The 17,716-nt window shown below is 50.8% G+C and overlaps 1 protein-coding gene across 2 annotated transcripts; it reads right to left on the reverse strand.

Moving 5' to 3' along the window:
- Positions 1 to 735: 735 nt before the first annotated feature.
- ANP32E (acidic nuclear phosphoprotein 32 family member E) lies at positions 736 to 15,098 on the reverse strand. 2 transcript variants are annotated; one of them, XM_069878675.1, is made up of 7 exons: positions 14,984 to 15,098; positions 13,017 to 13,166; positions 12,109 to 12,231; positions 10,181 to 10,346; positions 8,693 to 8,850; positions 6,041 to 6,095; positions 736 to 3,410 (listed from the first exon to the last, which is right to left on the reverse strand). In XM_069878675.1, exons 1-7 carry the CDS (start codon positions 15,035 to 15,037, stop codon positions 3,346 to 3,348), a joined length of 771 nt encoding a protein of 256 aa, XP_069734776.1. In that variant the 5' UTR covers positions 15,038 to 15,098; the 3' UTR covers positions 736 to 3,345. The 2 variants fall into 2 exon arrangements, with proteins under 2 accessions (XP_069734776.1, XP_069734775.1); XM_069878674.1 differs by having other exon boundaries at positions 736 to 3,413.
- Between the last annotated feature and the right edge of the window lie 2,618 nt (positions 15,099 to 17,716).

The following is a 17,716-nucleotide window of genomic DNA, read 5'->3' on the forward strand; positions in this document are numbered from 1 at the left end:
TTATTCATACAGTATGCTCCAACTCCTCTGGGAATTCTCTAAAGGAACAACCCAGACATCCCTGTGGGTTTTAGGATTACAGAAACACAGACTGGTTTGAGTTGGAAGGTTCCTCAAAGCCCATCCAGTCCCACCCCTGCCCTGGGCAGGGGCACCTCCCACTGCATCAGGGGCTCCAAGCCCCATCCAACCTGGCCTTGAACCCTCCAGGGATGGAGCAACCTGGGCCAGGGTCTGCCCACCCTCACAGCAAAACATTTCTCCCCAAGATCTCATCTCAATCTCCCCTCTTTCAGCTCAAAATTGTTCCCTTGGCCTCTCCCTGCTCCATCCCCGCCTCCCCAGCTTTCCAGGAGCCCCTTTCAGCACTGGAAGCTGCTCTAAGGTCTCCCTGGAGCCTTCTCTTCTCCAGGCTGAACAACCCCAATGCTCCCAGCCTGACCTCATACGGGAGGAGCTCCCGCCCTCGTATCATCTCCATGGCCTCTGGACTCGCCCCAACAGCTCTGTAACAGATTTTCCATAGCATCCTTCCTTGACCGTGACAATGTTACCACAAAATTTGAGTTCTGGTCTCCAAAATGATGCATAATTCCACACGAATCCCAGTAACAAGAAGACAACAGGCAAGAACAATCCCCTCCGACTCCATTCCTCAGGAAACATCGCATTCTCCGCAGCTGTACAAACCAAGCAAAGTAATCCAATACAATAGTCTCAATTTATTTGAAATAATTCGGTTTGAAAACTTTTTAATTTAAAATTTACAGCACACATGGGGAGGAAACAACGTTTTGTTACAACTAAAAATTATCCAAAGAGTGCTGCAGGGTTGTTTTCTTTAATTTAACACTGTCATGGCTTTATTCAAAACACAGTTGCACAAAATCAGTTACTCCAAAGTTGAAGGAAAGAGGTTGAGAAGGAACCAAAACCACACTATATACAGACTGCCATACAAAGAGCATTAAAATAGGACAAAACCTCTACAAAATATAAAACCCACCCTTACGTATTTGCATGAAAAGACCACCCACCAAGCAAAAAAGTTTCAAAAGTTCTCTTTTGGAGGCTCTGGTTTTAAAAAATGCGGTGCTGTTTACTTGCATGCCAAGCTGACAGATCTGAAACTCTTACCGAGGAGAAGACAGAGCTACTCAGGAAGGTTAAGTTCTGCGTGAGGCTCAGGTTTTTCGATGTAGTGGCGGATGCGCGACACTGCGAGGTGTTTTGGGAAGCGTGAAGCCTGCCTGGCCGAGGGAAAGGCTGCTGAGCCCTCCCCAGATTATCCTGCTTTGTCCAACAAGCTCATCCAACGTCAACGTTGGACGCGCTCACTGAAACAAGACCGGTATTCCATTATTTTTAATTCATCAAAATAGATTTTTTTTTTTGTTCCATTTAAAACTAATCTTAAATGCATCAGTAGAAGAGGGAAAACCCTGATGTGAGGTACCTGAAAGTACACATGTATAAATAATAGTTTTGAATCATTCACGGAGACTAAAAAAATAAGGGAATGGATGGGAAAAGACACTTTTCTATCTCGAAGCTGAGCACAAAGCAACTGCCTGGAACACAGAGCCTCCACGACAAGATGGGATGTGCACTTATCTAGGGCTTCAATTCGTTCTGTATCCGTAAACACGGGAACTCGGCTGTGGTTGTGAATGCCATTTCACCACTCCTGTTCTAGTGTCTTTACAGGTATTCGTTAAGAAACACAAACCCCATTCAGTCCGTTCATTTCCACCTCCCTGGATCCATTCCGATGCCTTTAACACCTGGTTGTGCTTCACCACTGCAGCAGAAACTATGATTTAAGGCTCTATCCAGGGGGGGAACCCGCACACGCGAGACTGGGCTTCACAAAATTTCAGCCCTGCAGTATCCAAACCTGATTTAAGAGTTAGAAGTTGTGTTAAAAGTCCGTGAGCGTGTGAAAAACTAGTAAGTACTCACTGCCTGACTCTTCCTCAGGTCCAGGGCATCTCCCTGCTCCCCACCCGCGCTGTCTCCCCGTTTAACGCCAGCCAGGACAGATACAAAAATAAGTCTCTTGAATAAAACTGCGTATGATATTTGGTTCAGTACCTACGTGAAACCATGGAAATTAGTTTTATAGCAACGCTATGGTTTTAAATGGAAGGAATGCTGTACGACTGAACTTGTTTTGCAGCGGCTCAAACAGAAAATATGAACTGGGGCAGAATTAAAGACCTGTTGGTGATATCGGGCTGCTAGAAAAAAACTCGTCTGCTGTGCTTGCCACCAAACAAGTTCAATATAAAACCCTCCCTAATAACGAGTATCATACAGGAACATGAGTTTCGCCTACAACCAGGTCTAAAAAGTTAAAAGGTAACCTGTAAAGAAAGATTTAATTGACATTTGTTTTTCTCCCTTCAATGATTGTAGGAAAGTGTTGGGGGGGGGGGAGGTTGCCTGAAAAACGTGTGCTTGAAGTAGTTACCCGTTAACTTCTGCATCAGGAACGCAGATATTTTATAGCCAAACACCCCGACTGCTGCAGAATTCCTGAAACAACGATGCAAGAGCAGAGGGAATCAAAGTTTAACAGAGATTTCTAGTGGAACGGTTTAAAACTACTCGTTATTTGCTATCGTTAATACCTGCGCTGGGGAGAATGGAAGGATTTAGAACCCTTTCAGTCTGCCAGGATGTGTTCCTGAAGGTATCCAGTGAACACTCCAGCAAACACCAAGTATTGGGACAAAAGATCATCTGAAACCCACTCCAGTTTCACAACGAAACACACAAAACAGGCAGAAGAATTCAAAATTGAATACTATGGGAGTCACCTTTTAAAAAGCTGCGATGAAGGTGTGATCTGGCTGTCGATTCAAACAGAATCCCTCGTCAACTCACACTACAGCCAACATCTCATTTCCAAAGCTGGGATTTGCCAAACAGCATTTCCGAGTTCAGCTTTTTAGGTATAAAAACTTTAAAATCTTGAAGGAAACACACAATATTAAACCCGGGTGAGAGGAGGGGTTTGAACTCCGGGCTAACGATGACCAACACAGCAAGCGTGTACGAAATTAAAGAGCTCCAAATCAAAGTCTAAGGGGGGGAAACTTGACAATGGCTTCAGTGATTATAGGGCTGGCAATTGTTTTCTACATAGAGGCTCACTACCAGGCTATTATATCTTATTTGGAATGATAAAAAGGGCAAGAATAGTAAAACCACACTTCTCCTATAAAAAGTTAACATATCTTCTGTAGGGACATCTATGGTACATGGAGACATACAGGTCTGCATAATCACTATTGCGTGTTCTGTTGCTGAAGAGTCTGGTCCTACTGTGTCTGTAACACGTTAATCATCCTCTTCCTCGCCTTCATCTTCAGGGTCTCGTTTCCTCTTCTCCCCTCGAACGCCCTCTGCTAAGGAAGAGAGGAACGCAGACATGTTATGCTCTGCTCGGGCATCACACGCCCAATGGTGCTTTTAGAAGAGGTGATCTCAGCAGATCGCTGTGTTTGTAGTTAATGCATCCCCCCAAGAACATCCGTGCTGCTTATGGCTCTCAAAAATGATCCATTTACATCACTGAATAATTCACGTGGGACGTATTGATCTAAGTTCAAACTGAGCATACAATGTTCCATACAGGAATGACCGATATAGAATCATAGAACAACCAGGTTGGAAGAGACCCACTGGATCCTAGTCCAACCATTCCTATCAATCACTAACCCATGTCCCTCAGCACCACATCCACCTGTCCCTTAAACCCCTCCAGGGAAGGGGACTCAATCCCCTCCCTGGGCAGCCTCGGACACTGCCCAATCACCCTTTCTGTGAAATATTTTTTCCTAATGCTCAGCCTGAACCTCCCCTGGTGAAGCTTGAGGCCATTCCCTCTCGTCCTGTCCCCTGGCCCTTGGGAGAAGAGCCCAGCTCCCTCCTCTCCACAACCTCCTCTCAGGGAGTTGCAGAGAGCAATGAGGTCTCCCCTCAGCCTCCTCTTCTCCAGGCTAAACCCCCCCAGCTCTCTCAGCCGCTCCTCTTCTTCTCCAGCCCCCTCCCCAGCTTCGTTGCTCTTCTCTGCACTCGCTCCAGAGCCTCAACATCCTTCTTGTGGTGAGGGGCCAGAACTGACCCCAGGATTCGAGGAGCGCTCTCCCCAGGGCCAAGGCCAGAGGGAGAAGAACCTCCCTGGCCCTGCTGGCCACGCCGGGTCTGATCCAAGCCAAGATGCCCTTGGCCTTCTTGGCCACCTGGGCCACTGCTGGCTCATGTTCAGTCGGCTGTCAACCACTGCTCTATGGAGCAGATGTATAGAAAAGCGGTTTAGTTCTCAAATGTATGCAAACAGAAATGGAAATGTTGTTTCTGAACCTCCCTGATTCCAGTTCCAGAAGTCACACACTCCCTGCCTGAACCGTGCAGACGCCAGGTGAACCACGCTCCATTCCCTCTCCAGTGACAACCTGATGCAAGCCTCTCACACAAACACCAGAGCGCTTATTCACAGAAATCCACTTCATTCAGCCAGGGGACTCCGCGCTCTTGTGGCGAAATCCAGAAATGCAATTTTGCCCGGTCTAAGAGACCGATTTTTCCAGCAGGCATTTCCCAGATAATTGGCCGCCCTGCCCACCCACTTTGCTGTCTCCGTAGACTCGGAGGCTGCGTTCGCAGAGAGGGAAGAAGGAACAGGACCGAGTTGGAATTCCACTTTTTCCACAAGTGCAGGGTGAGTCGAGCGCAAGGACAAGCCGGGGGGCACCGGCCGGGTGAGAACGCCTACAGTTTGTCTACAGTTTCTGCAGACTTCAGGCCTAACCCCAAGCCCTCGCTGCTGGGGACGGTTTAAAGGTTAGGACACATTCCCTAACCCTTAGAAAAGCAAAGTTCTAGAAGAGCCTCGTAGCAAGAAAAGCACAAAGTGGGGTAATTTTAACTCCAGCAGCCTGGAAATAATAGGAGACTCCTCATCTTCCTACTTGAAGGCAGAGGTGTCTACAGCCACATCACCCACCCACGAGTCAGAGCGCAGCGATAACTGCGAGAGTGAAGAAGACGCCTCCTGCCTGTACAGCGACCTCCCCTCTGGTGCCCCAGGACGGAGCAGGAGCATCGAACGTGAGGCTGGTCCCTACCCTGCACTCCTGGAAACCTCCAACGTGGGGCAAAAAGAAAGTAACTGATTGCGTTTGTGGTGTTTAAGTCCTCGCAGGTCCTTTTTAAAACAATAAAAAAAGTTATTTTATGAAAAAATACTCCGATGACCACTTCTTGCAAAGAGATCTTTACATTCTGCAAAAGGCCAAAGGTGGAGTTTCAAACTTTCCCCCATCTCGACAGGCGGCACCTTCTAAAGCTGCACGAACTACACGCAGGGGCGTTGTTTTTTGCAAGCTTTTGACCATTACACACGTGTCTCACATCAAAACTCTACGGAATTAAGAAGTTTCAACCTTTCCTAAAAAGACAAGATAGGAAAAAATACAACGAGGCTCCCTAGCGAAGCCGTTACAGGGCACAGGGCCGGGTTCGCTCCCAGCGGCTGCCTCCAAAGCAGAAAGGTTTTACTGGAAAAGCCGCTTTGAGCTCAATAAAGGGAAAGATCTGGCCACAACTGCTGCTTCCAGGGCATCCCCAGGGGAGCCTCCAAGGCATGAAACACTTCACATATATGTAAACATCACTGGCACATCCTACAGAACAACCCCTCTCCTCTCCAAGCTGGAAAACTGGAATTTCTGACTGCGTAGGGGATGCAGAACCTTACATTTTGGAAATTACTTCAACCAGAGACGCTGAAAACCATTGAGTCTTCCTTATCTTTATTGTACGAGCAAACAAAAAGGCAAATGCTGCCCAGCGAAGTCCCACTGCCTGCCTGAGCTCCTGCTTAAAACCATCCTAAAGCACTTCACACCTTCAGAAACAGACCCATCAAACAGTGATCTGTGCCGTTAAAGTGCATGTCCCAAATTTGCTAAGTTACAGAATTATAAAGAATTAATTGCCTAAGTCACAATTTAACAACTTGAGGACTTACCTTCTTCCTCCTCATCACCTCCTTCTTCAACGTAGTCGTCGTCGTCGTCTTCATCCTTTCCAAAAATTGAGATATTTTTAAAATCAGGGGTTATTTGGGTTTTACTCGCACACTGATCTGAGCAGAAGCTCACAAAACCCCACTCGCTCTGTTCGGAGGCTGCATTCCACGTGGACTTTGCAGCCCCTAGACACCAGCACGAGGACAGGCAACCCACAACAGCAAACAGACAAACAGCTTTAGGTTTCCTTTTACCCACTGCCAGTAAAGAACAAGGGAGAGGAGAGAGCACCACAGCTCATATCTTAAAGCGATTATTATTTCTATGTCAGAGTAATTCAGTTGTGGGTTTTTTTCCTTGTTTTTTTAGAGCCGATAGCTCAAAAATGTAAACTAATTAACAACCAGCAGCACCTGAAAATTAAACAGTGGTGCAAGATCCCTGCCCCATTGGCACCACGTCAGGCCTTGAGGACAAAGTCAGTCGTATTTTCATATCTAGCAGCTTTATCAGACTTTACACGCAGGGTAACGTAACAAGTACAGATGTGCAAACATCACAGAGCGTCTGCATCTGCCCTTAGACACGGGAATTAAAACCACTCTGCATTAATTCATCGCAATGAGATCGGTGCACGATTCTGCTGGAGAAGATAAAGGGAAAAGCAACCAGAACTCCTTCAAAAGCTCACATACCCCACCCTGACCCCTGCCTGCTCCCCACCCAAACGACCGCGAAACACCTCAGCGCCTGGTTTTGTGGCACCATCACCAGAAGCGCCGCGGTTCTCAACTCCTAACACCCTCACGGCTCCGCGTGGCAATTCCTGTTCACCTAACACACTGGGAATACACTAACGACCACACACCATTAATTCCCAATATCCTTCCTAGCCACATGCTGTTCACTTCCCAGAGAACTAGCCCTAAGGCTTCAGCACTGATTCACTTAAGAGTTTTGTTAACTTTAACAGCCACCACTTCAGAGCATCAAGGCAGGAGCCAGGTTACATCCACAAGCAAACCAGGTTGGAAAAGACCCACCGGATCATCGAGTCCAACCATTCCCATCGATCACTAACCCATGTCCCTCAGCACCTCGTCCACCCGGCCCTTAAACCCCTCCAGGGAAGGGGACTCAATCCCCTCCCTGGGCAGCCTCGGACACTGCCCAATCACCCTTGCCGTGAAAAACTTTTTCCTGATGTCCATCCTGACCCTCCCCTGGTGGAGCTTGAGGCCATTCCCTCTCGTCCTGTCCCCTGTCCCTTGGGAGAAGAGCCCAGCTCCCTCCTCTCCACAACCTCCTCTCAGGGAGTTGCAGAGAGCAATGAGGTCTCCCCTCAGCCTCCTCTTCTCCAGGCTAAACCCCCCCAGCTCTCTCAGCCGCTCCTCTTCTTCTCCAGCCCCATCCCCAGCTTCGTTGCTCTTCTCTGGACTCGCTCCAGAGCCTCAACATCCTTCTTGTGGGGAGGGGCCCACAACTGACCCCAGGATTCGAGGAGCGGTCTCCCCAGGGCCAAGGCCAGAGGGAGAAGAACCTCCCTGGCCCTGCTGGCCACGCCGGGTCTGATCCAAGCCAAGATGCCCTTGGCCTTCTTGGCCACCTGGGCCCCTGCTGGCTCCTGTTCAACCACCACCCCCAGGTCCTTCTCCTCCAGGCAGTTTCCAGCCAGACTTCTCCTAGGCTGGAGCTGCTCATGGTGGTTGCTCCCCAAAAATCACATGAGCATCAGGGACAAGAGCAAAATGACAAACAACAAAGAGCCGAGGTTGAGATTTTATGCACATCCATGTGAAATGCTGCCAAGAGGAAATTCTTAGTGAAAGTCACAGTCATGGAAGTGACGGCCACAGTGAGGGTTTGGTCCAAAAGGTGTGAACTGCTTGCAAAACCCATGCCAGACATTCTCCCTCCAAAACCCCAGTGGCTGCCAAAGGAGAGCACTACATGGAATCCTGGAATGGTTTGTGTTGGAAGGGACCTCAAAGCACACCCAGTCCCACCCCTGCCACAGGCAGGGACACCTCCCACTGCACCAGGGGCTGAAGCCCCATCCAACCTGACCTTGAACACCTTGAACACATCAGAACTCAGGGCTTTTACTTCTATCCAATAACCATCTGGGCATGACGTGTTCGTATTTACAAGAATCTATTCAGAACCTTGTAAAACAGGTTTATTTTCCTATCCTTACACTCCTCCAGTTGCTTTCTAGCGCCATAATCCTCAGAAGATCCTCTGAGCCATTTTTCCATAACCACTAAAACCATTTTCAAGTGAGCACATGGTACAAAACCAGCATTACAGCAAAAACCAGACTCTTTCTTTGTTTCATTCTACCTCAAGCTCTGGTTACTTGCTGCTACTTCATTCCCTTCTCTCAAGTCCAAGGTATTTGGTTTGTTTTTTCAAAAGATATTAATTTATTCTCCTCAACAAGCACTTCTGTCCCAACAGTTTACCTGGTAGCAGCGCACAGTTGGGAGAGAGCGGCTTCCTTAGCTCAGAGAACAGAGGCTCTGCCATCCCACAGCGCCGAGGGGGGGCATAAGAGCGATCCAACTACAACCCTGGCTCTTGAATTAACACCGACACTTGCCAGCAGCGTTGCCACATTTCTTTGACACAGCAGGTTTTACAAACCTTACCTGGATCTCTTCTTTCATCAGGTACGACAGACCCACTTCCTCCTCCTCTTCGCCTTCCCCCAAATCGGAGCCTCCGTCGTCTTCATCATCTTCCTCCTCGTATTCTCCTGGAGGACCAGCTTCACCCTCATCTTCATCATCGTCGTCTTCATCACCTTCTGAAATGAAGGTTGCACTTATATGATAAAAGTTAAGGTCCGTTAACTCGTCTCTAAGCCGGTTTGGCTACATCAGTCCAAGCCAGTTGTAATGTTTTTGGTTTTTATTCTTTTCTCCAGAAGGGTTTGGGTTATTTTTGTCTTTTAAAATGCAGGCCACATGTGGGAAACAAGTGGAATTTAATGAAGTTAATCTTTATGCCTCCCCTCAAGAAAGGCCAAAGATATTTCATCATTGCAAGCTGCAGGCGGACTTCTCAATGCGACTCCTGCACAGGAGCTGGGAACCTGCCAGGGGAAGGGAGATTCTCTACAGAATCAAACTCTGAAATACGTAAAAGCAAACCCAGCTTAACTTATTACATTTATATGTTATTTAATCACTCCCTAGCAACTCTGAAACACCTACAGTTTGGGAGACGAGCTCTCATTTCATTTCCACCTCTGGAGCAGATCATCACTTTCACACTTCCAGTTAAGCAAATCTCACAAAATGACAAGGTGATTTAACACAGAAATTCATTTTCACGTTAATAACCTATTAATCCCACTTCAAATATTGGGTTTCTGGCTTTGACTGAGCTCTTACACGCAGCCTTCCAGACTCAGCAGCCGCTCCCAGCCCAGGGCGTGAAACCCTGAGAAATCTCTATGAAACAAACACAGCCCAAAATTCACGAGTTCTTTGCACGGATATTTAGAACAGAGACGTGTGTAAGACGCAGCAGCCCATGAGAACCGCTAACAGCACCCAAACACACGCTGGACGCTCTTTTCTGTGCGGCTTAGCCTGTGTCAGTCGCTCATTAAGCAAAAAACACTTAAGAAGAGCTCGTGTGCTGCTGCAATCGCAGCGAAGTTGGATTTGTAGCCACAGACCTGTCCCTACAGGCATCCTCGCAGCCAGGTAACAACGCAGAGAGGCAGGAACAGCCTCATTAGTGACTGCGACTGAGGGCAGGGCAGAAGGAACTACGCACATCTTTGAACAAGAACTTGGTTTCCACTCGAGCACGGGACAGGAGGCGTTACAAAACCAGTGAAATTGTAATTTTTCATACAAAATAATGTGTTTGTTGCCTTGCTTTGTATCATTCAGCAGTGCCAAAGTGCTGTACGGCTGGCAACAACTTATTTTGACAGTATTTATATCTTTGTATCAACTTCTTTAGCCAAATTCCCTTAAATGCAGAAGGTTTCTGCAATAACACTCAAAGCCCGTGCCAGGAGTTTCCTCCTGTATCACAGCGTGTTAATTCACGCCAGTATAGAACTTTGTGCTTCAAAAACAAGAGCACAGCACGGTGCCGGCCCATTCCAGGGAAGTTACCCTCATCATCGTCATCCTCAGAGTCTGGCGCTTCGTTATCTTCCTGATCAAATCCATCCAGGTACGTGATTTGCTGAAGCAGCTCAAAAATGCTGTCTCTGTAGTCCTCGAGGTTTGTGATCTCACATTTGAACAGGTCCAGGCTCTTCAAGTTTTTAAGATTTTGCTGAAAAGAAACAAAAAGGGTTTTTTTTCCACACCTTCTTCTTGACAGAACTGCGCTGCTTCACGTTACAGTGCGGTCACAGCCCAGACACGTTAACCACACAGGCAGCCGCAGGATTTACTGTGTCCCTGGCCCTTCTGTTCAGTATTTTGCTCCCTGCTAAACACCAACTTCATTTCAAAACATTATTTGCAGCAGTGACAACTCCTAATGGAAGCGCTTAGAATCACGGGATGCGGTGGGTTGGAAGGGACCTCAAAGCCCATCCAGTTCCACCCCTTGGAACATCTCCCACTGCATCAGGAGCTCCAAGCCCCATCCAACCTGGCCTTGAACCCCTCCAGGGATGGAGCAACCTGGGCCAGGGCCTCCCCACCCTCAGAGCAGAACATTTCTAACCAAGATCTCATCTCAATCTCCCCTCTTGCAGCTCAAAACCGTTCCCCTCGTCCTCCCTGATCCAGAGCCCCTCCCCAGCTTTCCTGGAGCCCCTTTCAGCACTGGAAGCTGCTCTAAGGCCTCCCTGCAGCCTTCTCTTTGCCTGCAAACTGTCCCTTCCATGATCTCATGTGCTCTATTTCTGTGGGGTGACATGTTATTACATCAGGCTTGTTCAGCTGACCTATACAATTCTGAGAACAGAGTTCTGCACTACTCTTTGGATTTAAAATACATGTAAAATCTTGCTTTTCCTTCACTTTTTCACACCCAGACAGATCCTACCAGAACTGGTTGGACTCGATGATCCAGTGGGTCCTTTCCAACCTAGTGATTCTGTGAGCAGACCACGGATGGGGGGTTTCTCGCCTCTCAGGGTCTGCGCACACACAGAACAAGCCACCCGCAAGCCTCCGAGATCCAAACAGAAGCGATTCTTCTCCTGAGCACGAGAACTGCTTAACTCTCTCTACACACGGCAAGGCTAAAGCAGCACTAAAGCAGGCGAAGGATCTTTATGAGCAGTTTTAACAACATGCAGGCTATACCAAAGCCCTAAAACCATCCTCAGGTAAAGGAACAGGCAGACAGAGCCCACAGCGACAGGCACCAGAGCTTCCCCTGCATTTCAGCGTCCTCCTCCCAGTGCTTTCCAGGTTTGCTCCTACCTGACCACCTCACTTCTGCGTCCTAATCACCTCACGGTTTAATGAGAGCTTAAGGCAGTTGCTTATGAGACAAACCACACCTTAACAAATGAGCACAAGAGGATTAGTGAGACATCACTGGCTGCTTCTCTTACAAAGACAAAACGGAAGCTCAATAAGTCCCTCATTCTGCACATCCCACTGCAGGGGACGGCGGTAAATTGGAAGGGGGAAGATTTAGATTAGACATCAGGAAGAAACTGTTCACGATGAGGGTGGGGAGGCCCTGGAACAGGTTGCTCCATCCCTGGAACAGGTTGCTCCATCCCTGGAGGTGTCCAAGGCCAGCTTGGATGGGGCTTAGAGCCCCTGATGCAGCTGGAGGTGTCTCTGCCCACAGGAGGGGTGGGACTGGATGGGCTTTGAGGTCTCTTCCAACCCAAACCATCTCATAGTTCCTTAAGCAGCCAGAACATCTCATGCTCTGCCTGGCTCTTGCTGCTTTCTTACCCTGCACCAGTTAAAGCGTCTCTTTGCTGCTGTGCTCGACAAAACTGTTCGTGTGCAGCCCTTATGGCCACGTTTGTACCATTCAATTGCAAAAACCCCATTTATTCTTGATAAAAAAGATCATTTATTAGATCAGCCCTCATTTGCACCCCTCACTTCGTACTTACAAGAGCTTCCACAGTGCCAAGATCTTTGATTTTGTTGCCACTTAGGTTTAGATATGTGAGATTGGGACATCTCTCTGCAAGGACCTCCAGGCCTCCTGAAATGATGTTGTCGCTCAACTCCAACTGTGATACAGAAGAAATTTAAGTTAAACCATCAGATTTTCACCATCAGATTCATTTTTAACCATTCTCTCTCTCCCCGAACAGTCAAATCCCAATGCTGTTTGAGAACTCCTACAAGTTCATACGCATCAGTTGTGTTAACGCTTTGGATGTTGGAGTTCCTTGAAGTTTACTTTGAGAACTATAAAGCTCTCCTTAAAATCCCAAGGCTGTGGATACCTAAACCTTAAATTAGCAGAATATAGAACGCTGGAATGCTCTGCAAACCTTCATTCTGCCAGCAACGCTTCACCGGCTGGGTGATTTGAAGGTCTCCCACCAACCCAGCTCCATGAAGAATGAAGCCAACCTTTACAGCTCTAACAGACTAGAACTAACTGCCTGAGAGTCATTGGCCAAGCCCAATTTGGCCATAATTACCTGGAGATCAAAGAATCATGGAATGGTTTGGGTTGGAAGGGACCATGAAGGTGAGCCAGTCCAAACCCCCTGCCACGGGCAGGGACATCTCCAACCAGATCAAGTTGCTCAAAGCCGCATCCAACCCAACTTTGAACGTTTCCAGGCATGTGGCATCTACCACCTGCTCTGGGCAACCTCTGCCAGGGCCTCACCACCCTCACAGCAAAACATTTCTCCCTAAGGTCTAATCTAAACCTAAACCAAACCCAAACCCATCTCGGATCTTCTCACAAAGCACCACAGAAGCTCATCTGCAAGTGCCAAAAGACCCAGCCCTGGGTCACCACCCACGACCAGCACTTTCCATCAGGCGATGGACGTACCTTTCGGAGCTTACTCAACGTGGGAAGCTTGGCCAGCGACGTCAGCTCTACATTGGCCATGCTAAGAAACTTGAGCTCTTTAAAGGAGTCGTTCAAGCCTTCGATCTCGCCGTTGCTGGACCGGCAGTTATCGAGCACCAACTCCGTCACCTTCAAACAGGACAGCAGGTCACTCATCAGGCCAGCGAGCATCGAAACCCACCCGCTTCATCTCAACCGTGACCTGAAGAGCGTTAAACCTCTGCTGGTTTGGCCTCCGGTTTAGATTTAGACCAGATACATAGTTCAAAATCCCCAACACTGAAAGAAAAAGCATGCAAAAAGCATCCCAAACTCTGCTAAACTGCGGTTTAACCCCAAACTCCGCTGACGGACACCTCGATAGCTTCTCACGGCACCGCTGGGGTGGGAGCTGCTTGCGGGTCCAACTGCCGTTTGTTTCTAAAGTCCAATGATTTAATTGTGCACATTCGAACCTACAAACCCATTCCATTTCCTGAACCCCAAACCTGGCTCCAGATCATTTCAGCAGTGAGTCCCGCACGTTATTTAAAGCCCAATTAAGTAACTTTCTTCATGCCAAAGCAACTAAAACAACTCGATACTTGATACGGGTCCGTTCCTGAACCCCAAACCCGGCTCCAGATTATTTCAGCAGTGAGTTCTGCGCATTAATTAACCCCAATTAAATAATTTCCTCTTGCCAAACCCACTAAAACAACCCAATAATCGATCCAGGTCGCGTAGTTTGCGGAGTGGGAATGAGGAGCAGCCGATTAATGTTAAATTCTTTCCCCTACAGCAGGACATGCAGGGAAAAGAGCTTCTCAAGACTGGGGGGTCCTGGGTTGGAGGGTCCCAGATTTGGAGGGGGGAGCGGGGGGGAAGCTGTGGGGGTCACAGAGTTGGGAATCAAGGGGAGCTCCCTGAGACTGGGGGGGTCCCACACACCAGTGCCTGGGTTTGAGGGGAGGTCTGGGTTGGAGGCTCCAGAGTTGGGGGTCCCGGACTAGGGGCAGGGGTGCGTGTCAGGAGTCCTGGTCCTGGGTTGGGGCGGGGGGAAGAGCTGGGGGGTCCTGGTGCCTGGATTACTGGGGGGGAGGGGGGCTGTGTCTGGTTTATGGGAGGGGGTCCCTGTGCCTGGATTACAGGGGGGGATCCCGGTGCCTGGATTATGGGGAGGGGGGGATGTCTCAGTGCCTGGATTACAGGGTGGGGGGGTCCCCATGCCTGGATTATGGGGTGGGGTGGTGTCCCCATGTCTGGATTATAGGGAGGTCCCGGTGCCTGGATTACAGGGGAGTCCCCATGCCTAGATTACGGGGGAAGGGTGGGTCCGGTGCCTGGATTACGGGAGGGATCCCGGTGCCTGGATTACGGGGAGGGTCCCCGTGTCTGGATTATGGGGGTCCCCGTGCCTGGATTACGGGGGGGGGATCCTGGTGCCTGAATTATGGGGGGGGTCTCGGTGCCTGGATTACAGGGTTGGGGGGGGGTCTCGGTCGATTACTGGGTGCCTGGATTACTGGAGGGAGTAACCCCGTGTCTAGATTATGGGGGTCCCCGTGCCTGGATTACCGGGAGGGGTCTCGGTGCCTGGATTACTCGGAGGGGGGGATCCCGGTACCTGGATTAGGGGGGGAGGGGGGGATCCCGGTGCCTGGATTACCGGGGGGGGGGGATCCCGGTGCCTGGATTACGGGGGGGGGTCTCGGTGCCTGGATTACAGGGGGGAGGGTGTATCCCGGTGCCTGGATTACCGGGGGGGGGGGATCCCGGTGCCTGGATTACCGGGGCAGGGACGGATCCCGGTGCCTGGATTACAGCGGGGAGGGGGTCTCGGTGCCTGGATTAAGAAGGGGGTGGCGATGCGTGGATTAAGGGGAGGCGGAGGGTTCCCGGGCCCGGTGCCCAGCGCTGACCCCGATGGCCGCCCCCCCTCCCCTCCCCTCCCCTCCCCTCCGCACCTTCTCCGGGGCGCGGTTCCGCAGCTCCAGGTTGATGCGCTTCTTCATCTCCATCGCCGCCCGGCGGCCCGCGGGCCGCTCCGCACGCCGCCCGCAATGGCCGCCCCGCCGCCCACCGCCCCGAGCCGCCCCGCCGCCCGCCGCCCATTGGCCGCGGCCGCAGCCGCCGCGTCGCTCATTGGCCGCGGCGCCCCGGGGGCCGACCGGTCATTGGCCGCGCCGCTCGGGGCCGCGGCGCTGACTGGCTGAGGCTCCCGCCGGCCCCGCCCATCCGGCGGCCGCCCATTCATAGACCGCCCCGGGCACGGGGAGCGCGGCCACTGGCTGCCGCGGTCAGGGCCGCGCCGCTCATTGGCTGCGCCCTTCATGGGCCGCGCCATTCATAGGCCGCCCCGCGCATTGGCCGCGCCGCTCACTGCCTGAGGTCTGATTGGCTGCGGAGCTAGGGGGAGGGAGCATGGAGCGGCCGGTGATTGGCTGAGACCCCGCCGAGTGCCGCGTCCTGCACCTGGGGCAAAACAACCCTGAGCGGGTACAGAGCAGGAGGAGTCCGGCTGGGAAGTGCCTGGAGGAGAAGGACCTGGGGGGGTTGGTGGAACAGGAGCCAGCAGGGGCCCAGGGGGCCAAGAAGGCCAAGGGCATCTTGGCTTGGATCAGACCCGGCGTGGCCAGCAGGGCCAGGGAGGTTCTTCTCCCTCTGGCCTCGGCCCTGGGGAGACCGCTCCTCGAATCCTGGGGTCAGTTGTGGGCCCCTCCCCACAAGAAGGATGTTGAGGCTCTGGAGCGAGTGCAGAGAAGAGCAACGAAGCTGGGGAGGGGGCTGGAGAAGAAGAGGAGCGGCTGAGAGAGCTGGGGGGGTTTAGCCTGGAGAAGAGGAGGCTGAGGGGAGACCTCATTGCTCTCTGCAACTCCCTGAGAGGAGGTTGTGGAGAGGAGGGAGCTGGGCTCTTCTCCCAAGGGACAGGGGACAGGACGAGAGGGAATGGCCTCAAGCTCCACCAGGGGAGGGTCAGGCTGAACATCAGGAAAAAATATTTCCCGGAAAGGGTCACTGGGCAGTGTCCAAGGCTGCCCAGGGAGGGGTTGAGTCCCCTTCCCTGGAGGGGTTTAAGGGCCGGGTGGACGAGGTGCTGAGGGACATGGGTTAGTGATTGATGGGAATGGTTGGACTCGATGATCCGGTGGGTCTTTTCCAACCTGGTTTGCTTGTGGATGTAACCTGGCTCCTGCCTTGATGCTCTGAAGTGGTGGCTGTTAAAGTTAACAAAACTCTAAGTGAATCAGTGCTGAAGCCTTAGGGCTAGTTCTCTGGGAAGTGAACAGCATGTGGCTAGGAAGGATATTGGGAATTAATGGTGTGTGGTCATTAGTGTATTCCCAGCGTGTTAGGTGAACAGGAATTGCCACGCGGAGCCGTGAGGGTGTTAGGAGTTGAGAACCGCGGTGCTTCTGGTGATGGTGCCACGAAACCAGGCGCTGAGGTGTTTCGCGCTCGTTTGGGTGGGGAGCAGGCAGGGGTCAGGGTGGGGTGTGTGAGCTTTTGAAGGAGTTCTGGTTGCTTTTCCCTTTATCTTCTCCAGCAGAATCATGCACCGATCTCATTGCGATGAATTAATGCAGAATGGTTTTAATTCCCGTGTCTAAGGGCAGATGCAGACGCTCTGTGATGTTTGCACATCTGTACTTGTTACGTTACCCTGCGTGTAAAGTCTGATAAAGCTGCTAGATATGAAAATACGACTGACTTTGTCCTCAAGGCCTGACGTGGTGCCAATGGGGCAGGGATCTTGCACCACCGTTTAATTTTCAGGTGCTGCTGGTTGTTAATTAGTTTACATTTTTGAGCTATCGGCTCTAAAAAAACAAGGAAAAAAAACCACAACTGAATTACTCTGACATAGAAATAATAATCACTTTAATATACGAGCTGTGGTGCTCTCTCCTCTCCCTTGTTCTTTAATGGCAGTGGGTAAAAGGAAACCTAAATATCCAGCGGGTCTTTTCCAACCTGGTGATTCTGTGATGCACTCAGGGGCCACGAGGCACATCAGCTGCACCGCTCGTTGGCTGCACCATTCATGGGCTGTATATTCATTGGCCGAGATGGTCACTAGCTGCCCCATTCATGGGCTGCAGCGCTCAGGGGCCGTGACATCCAAGGACCGCCCTATTCATTGGCCGCCTCACTCATTGACCACGACAGTCACTGACCACACAACTCATTGGACATGAGGCTCATTAGCTGCGCCATTCGTTGACCACCTCATTCGTTGGCCACGTCATTCATAGACCACATCGCTCATTGGCCACATTGTTCGTTGGCTGCTGCACTCAGGGGCCACTCAAGGACCGTCCCGTTCATTGACCACGAGGCTCATTGGCCACAACGCTCATGGACTGCCCCGTTCGTTGGCCACACCATTCATGGACCCCACCGCTCATTAGCTGAACGATTCCAATGATCTGGGGGCTCATGGAGTCAGTCATGGAGTGGTTTGAGTTGGAAGGGACCCCAAAGCCCATCCAGTCCCATGGGCAGGGACACCTCCTGCTGCATCAGGGGCTCCAAGCCCCATCCAACCTGGCCTTGAACCCCTCCTGGGACGGGGCAGCCACCAACATAGAAGCTGGTGCATGAGCAAACAGCTATGTGAGAGCTTAATTGCTTAATTCCCTAATTCTGAGACACCTCTGAGTGGATACGTGCAGTTTTTATACATCTGGAAGCATAGA

Source organism: Phaenicophaeus curvirostris, chromosome 29 (assembly GCF_032191515.1).
Source record: "Phaenicophaeus curvirostris isolate KB17595 chromosome 29, BPBGC_Pcur_1.0, whole genome shotgun sequence".
In the NCBI taxonomy this organism is placed as follows: domain Eukaryota; kingdom Metazoa; phylum Chordata; class Aves; order Cuculiformes; family Cuculidae; genus Phaenicophaeus; species Phaenicophaeus curvirostris.